The 6098-nt window shown below is 36.7% G+C and overlaps 1 protein-coding gene across 1 annotated transcript; it reads left to right on the top strand.

The window, feature by feature from the left end:
• Nucleotides 1–1214: 1214 nt before the first annotated feature.
• Nucleotides 1215–2946, top strand: LOC110873758 (transcription factor TCP15). Its single transcript, XM_022122747.2, has 2 exons — nt 1215–1872; nt 1977–2946. Exons 1-2 carry the CDS (start codon nt 1461–1463, stop codon nt 2726–2728), a joined length of 1164 nt encoding a protein of 387 aa, XP_021978439.1. The 5' UTR covers nt 1215–1460; the 3' UTR covers nt 2729–2946.
• Nucleotides 2947–6098: the final 3152 nt, after the last annotated feature.

The raw sequence follows: 6098 nt of genomic DNA, 5'->3' as shown, positions 1-6098 counted from the left end.
AATAACTACATCTCTCTACCCCAACTAATAAGTTTAGTTAATCAATAAGTAGTATAATTAATTCATCCGATAAAAAATACTAAGCTTTAAATCACAATTAAAGCAACCACATAAAACTAATAACACAGCGTAATTATACATATCAACATTGAAAGTATGAACAACCTACTCCAAAAGACTAGTCGTAGCACTACGCTGAGGGGTGTGGAGGAATCCGACAAAGCACCCAGGTGTTACCACTTTTGAAGGAAATGGGCGTGGATAGAGCGTGAACACCGCGCTAGTGGAACATAGAGGGAAAGGCATTGTAGTATCCATGCATGAAGTAGTCTTTGGGTGACGCGTGGGTATTTTTCCGTGCTGGCTCCGACGTGGGTGGTAGCCACGCCCAAAGTGTAGTCCATATGGTCTAATAATGAAAACTAAACATTAATAAACTAAAAAGGTAGAAAGTTGAGTATTGAAATCAAAAGTAAATTAGAGAGAAATTGAAGGACATTAAATATGAACTCTTGAATCTTTATGTATTCAATCGACTTCGGCAAATGGTTGTAAAATTTGAAGCTTTCCTTCTTCTTCCTTGAATCCAATCGTTCCTCCCCATAAGTGAACTCTCCTTTGAGATCAAATAATATTCACTTTTATATATGTTGTCGCATTTAACCCCCTACAAACATATTATATAATCATCCCGTTAATGCCTCAATTAAGACCCCATCTAAAGGATTCCTTTTTATATGTGTACTCTAATCCAATGCCTGATCGAAGATCCATGCTTCAAAAAATCCATGCATCAACATTGAAAGTTAGGTAAAAACTTAACTCCACAACGTTCATTTCATCGTACTCTTTCATGTCCGGTCTATATTCTAAATGCGTTCACTAGAAATCATCTAATTATAAATTTCATAAGGGAGGACCAACAAACCTTGTTGGATTTCTTGAACTAAACTTATCCTTTCAAGTAAAACTTTTGACAATACATAGTTCGCTATACCAAAAACAATTAAAAAAAAAAGAACACAAGTGGATGTCGACTACAAATGTGCAATGTTTATATTCCAACATCAATCATTTTCAAGAGGAAGGACTAAAAATGTAGGTTGACCAATACTTTATACACCAAATGCATACTTATTTCAACCTTCTTTTTCCCATTTCCATTTTGATTTCTTTTTGTTTTTTACTTTTTAAAGCTCACCCTATAATTCCCACTCATTATCTTTGTTGCTTAAAGCTTGTCCTCCTTCCTTATCCTCCCATATCTCTTTAACCAATATTATTCAAGAGAGAGACTGTTCATATGTTCTTGAAAAAGAAAGAAATCAAGACCCACAAAACCCTAATTCTATTCAAATAACTTTAGAGAGAGAAAGTAAAGATAGAGTGAGAAAGATTGTGTGTGTGTGTGTTTCTTGTAGGTTTTACTGTGTGTGTGAGTATTATAATCTCATGCGATCATGGATGGTGGGGATGATCATTTCCACCACCGGCCAAACTTCCCTTTTCAATTACTTGAAAAGAAAGATGATGAAACTGCCAGCTGCTCCTCCTCCGCCACCGCCACGGCGGCATACCCTTCGCTCGCCATCGCCGCCGACAATAACCTAGTTAGATCCAACAATATGCAACTGACAACCACCACCACCACATCCTCCGGTGAGCCATCGAAAAAACAACCGCCGAAGAGAACGTCTACGAAAGATAGGCATACCAAGGTTGACGGCCGTGGCCGACGAATTCGTATGCCGGCGTTATGTGCTGCTAGGGTTTTCCAGCTTACCCGGGAGCTTGGACACAAATCTGATGGTGAAACAATTGAGTGGCTGCTACAGCAGGCGGAGCCTGCAGTTATTGCAGCCACTGGGACAGGTACCGTTAGCGATAAATATATTAATATTAGATAGAATATATTAGTTAGGGTTTACTGTCACTATGACTATATATATTTTTATCTAATATATTTATCGCTACAGGTACTATCCCGGCCAACTTCAGTTCACTAAATATTTCACTTCGGAGCTCGCGGTCAAGTTTGACCGTTCCATCTCAGCTCCGATCTACTTATTTCAACCCCAGCTTCGCTCTCCCCCAACAGCGGAATCTTTTTCCGGAGAATTCTTCATCGAACCTTTTGAGTTTTGGATCGACGATGAGTCTCAACCAGATGTTACAAGCGAAGCAGGAAATGAGGGATAATCCGCAGGAGAACAACGAATTCTCGGAGAATGAGGAGGGTATTGGGAGAAAAAGGCGGCCTCCGGCCGAGCTTGATTTGTCGTCACAACACCAGATGGGAAACTACTTGATGCAGCCAAGCACCGGAGCGATGGCGGCTAGTCACGCATCGGTTCCGGCGAATTTTTGGATGGCAGCCAGTCACCAACACCAAGTAATGAACGGAGATCCTATATGGACTTTTCCAAACGTATATAATAGCGCGGCGGTGTATAGAGGGCCAGGTTCAAGTGGCTTACATTTCATGAATTTTCCGACTCCAGTCGCGCTTATACCAGGTCAGCAACCCGGAGCGGGAACTAGTGGTAACGGTGGCAGTAACAGTAACAACAGTGGTGGTTATGGTGAAGGGCATATGAATATGCTTTCTGGATTAAATCCATACAGACCCATTTTTGCTGCAAGTTCATCTGAACCTCCGGAGAATGGGTCTCAGTCTCATCACCGCGGCGGTGATGATCGACATGACACGACCAGTCATAACTCCTAGGGGATTCCCGCCCCATGATTGTGTTGTTAAATTTGATGTGTAAACACACGTGAGGTTTGATAATATTCTCTTAATTTTTTTAATAGTTTCAAAACTTTTCTTGAATATTATGATAATATTTTTATCTTGCTTCCTCATTTCATCTGTGTGATTAATATAACGAAGATTTTTAAAGGGTTTCGAACCCCATTTTGGTTTACAGTTCGAATTTTACATCATTCTTTAATTGTTTTTTTTATGTATTTATATAAACACTTAATATACTATATATGTAGAAATAGAAACTAGTCATGGTTAATTACAAACAAAACCGTTATTTTTTTAAAAAGTAAGACTTTAAATTAGATAACAACCACAAAGTAGTTGATTTGAATGATCGTATACCTTCACATTTTTTTTTTTTTTTACTTTTAATAGACGGTTAAGTATATTTATTCTCATTGTCGTTATGATTACCATACATTATTTTATTTATAATCTTTGTTTTTTATTTCGTTGAAAAACAACGTTAGTTGTATCAAGTTAAATTGTTCTCATCCACTTACGATCATCAAGAAATTGTTAAGGGAAGAAAAACATAATGTGTATCTATATAATTTGATCAAATAAGGCGAAGAAAAAACATAATGTGTATCCATATAATTTGAACAAAAGTTTTTCTCAAATTTATGGATAGAGTGCATTCATAATGGATATTGCATTGCTAGTTAGAATTCCACTTCTTATACGAACATGTTTTATAAAAAAAGAAAAAGAAAGCTTTAAAAAAAAAAAAAAAACAATATTGTGGAATTTATTTTTAATTGCATTATATATATTTATATATTCTATCATAGTATTAAACGTGAAGAGTTATCCTCTGTTTGGTAGCCTCTGAATGGTCATTAAGAGGCTACATCTTAATGGAACCATTAAGAATTTTACCAATGAGAAGGTAGAAGAATGTGACATATGATGATTTAACAATTCAGAGGTTACCTATTAACCATTCAAACTTGAGGTTACCTCTTATTCATTCAGAGGTTTTAAACCATTAAGAGGTGGCATCTGAATGGTCATTAAGAGGCTACCAAACAGCCCCTTACTCTGTTACCCTTATGTACACAATCACAATAATACGAATTTAAATTCCACTGGCCACCCCTTTTTGAGTTTCCGTATCTTTTTGGCTTTTTCAGTTTGTTTTAATCTATCATTATTTTTTATATACTTATATATTATCAACTTGGCCATCTTCTATTAATTTACAGAAAGTTGTGGCCTTGTAGAGAAGGGTATACTTGTACCTTACCTTACTAATTGATGGTAGTTGGGGAAACTAAATCAAATCAAGAATTTCCTTCTTTAACTGACTGTGTGCTAGATGTCATCATGGTATAATAATTAATTAGTGATAAGTGACAAGAAAAAAGAAGCCTATGAAGCTTCTTTCTTGTTCATCCAAAAGTAAATAGGTTGTAGCCATCTATCAATAAATACTATATATCAACACTAAGTGGAATGTGGATATTCGAAAAGATTTTTTTAACTTAGATGTTGGATGTAAGGGGCGTTACCCTTTCACCCATAAATAAATCACGTTATCATTTAATCATGTTATACGACCTTATCTCATTTATTTAAATTTGTCTGAACCTGAATTCATTTGCGGTGGTGTTCCCGTGAACTCGTACCACTACGTCGTCCTTTACATAAAAAGTTGAACCCCACAATCGTTGCTGCAATTTTTTTGGAATATTTTATATTTTGCTGTATTTTTTATTCAAAAAATGGTTTTTTTTAAATTCTCTGATATTGTTATTTTGTCACAAATCTGTCGCAAAAAATTGTAGGAATTTTGTCGCAAATCTTAATTTCTAAGTTGTAGGAAATTTGTAGCTACATGTTAGGATCGGAGGCTCTCATGATTGTGTTTGTTTGTATAAATCGAACATTCAGAGTATATGAAATGATTTAAAGCAGCAGAAATGGATACAAACTTTGTAAACACAATTCAAAGAAGAGAATAGTTTGATAAACAAATGCTTTTCATCAGTCGAAAGGTTACAAAGCAAATCAAAAGATTACAAGCATGCTTACAATACTAAACTCCCCCTCAGCCTAATGCTCCAAGGTTGGTTGCACAAGATGAAAGGATTGAATTGAGGAGAAGAACTCACTCAAAACGATCAGGTGTAACAGTACAGAGTACTGTTATATTTATAGACAATCCAATCCTCTGAAGCATCTCAGCTGACGTCACCATGAAAGTGAGATCTAACAACCTAATAAACTGTATCTACTGATCTATACAACTACTGCTTTGCTAACTACTGATATTGCATTACATTACATAGAACAAACATAAAACTGCTGCTGCATCATTCTACTGCTGTGAACCCAGCAGTACTTGTCATGATCAACAGTGCTTGACTCAAGGCAGCAGATTAAACAACAGGGTTTTTAGTCTTCATCAGTCATTGTGTTGATCAGCAGTTGTAGGTCAGCAGATGTTGATAGAGGCAGTACTTTGGAGCATATCAGATGTTTGAGCCACAGTCAAGGGGAAAGCAAGGTGTAAACTACTGCTTATTGTGAGTCCACTGATGTGATCCGGTTTTGGCTTTTCATTATCTATTCCTCTGGTAGGGTTCAATGCCAACAATCTCCCCCTGGAACAGATAATGCCAAAACCCTTCATTATTCTGGACCTTTATTTCTCACCAAATGTTCCTTAGCTTGTCTTTTAAATTCAGCTTCAAATTCCTTGGAACTTAGATCATCTTCATCCCTACACAGTGTAAGTTCAAGGAGATCTTGCAAATCTTCAACACTAAGGCCTAGTGCTTCTTTCCTTGATGCGTACTTCACTTTACCATTGGTTCTGACCAGAGTCAGTACGTGGGTCTTTTGATCAGACATCCACTTTAGTATTTTTAAACCAAATGGGTTTCTTGGGAGAGATTTATTCTTTGATGAGTTTGGAGATGATGGCCTTGTGAACACTTGCAGACTTTCAGACATTCTTTTGAAGGCCATTTCAATGACATTGTTAGCTACAGTTATGTCTTTTGCAGTCTCTTTTTCGATCAGCTCTTGCCTTTCAATGTCTGTCATGCCTGTTGTAATGTTTGGTGATGCAGGCTTGGTTAATACCTTCTTAAAAAGGTTCTGAAGCTTTGTTGAGTTTTCTTCTTCTAATCCCATTTTCATGATGGCATCATTGAAGTACTCAGCTTCCTTTTCTTTGACCTCTTCTTTAGACAGTTGTTTTCCTTCTTCTTGGTTTGTCACAAGAGTAGGGTTATCTGCTGATTTGAACAGTGTTTTGAGGCTTTCAATCTGCTGTTCAAGCTTCATCATTTGTTCACGTTTCTTTGAAGCTCCTGAA

The sequence above is a fragment of the Helianthus annuus genome, chromosome 8 (genome assembly GCF_002127325.2).
Source record: "Helianthus annuus cultivar XRQ/B chromosome 8, HanXRQr2.0-SUNRISE, whole genome shotgun sequence".
Lineage (NCBI taxonomy): Eukaryota > Viridiplantae > Streptophyta > Magnoliopsida > Asterales > Asteraceae > Helianthus > Helianthus annuus.
Note: the sequence above shows the minus strand (reverse complement) of the source record. Positions and strands in the feature narration are given on the sequence as shown.

What these genes read in the sequence shown, in the direction of transcription:
- LOC110873758 (XM_022122747.2), top strand. Translation starts at nt 1,461, where the DNA reads ATGGATGGTGGGGATGATCATTTCCACCACCGGCCAAACTTCCCTTTT. An exon ending in TATTGCAGCCACTGGGACAG is followed by an intron (nt 1,873 to 1,976) that starts GTACCGTTAGCG and finishes TTATCGCTACAG; the next exon opens with GTACTATCCCGGCCAACTTC.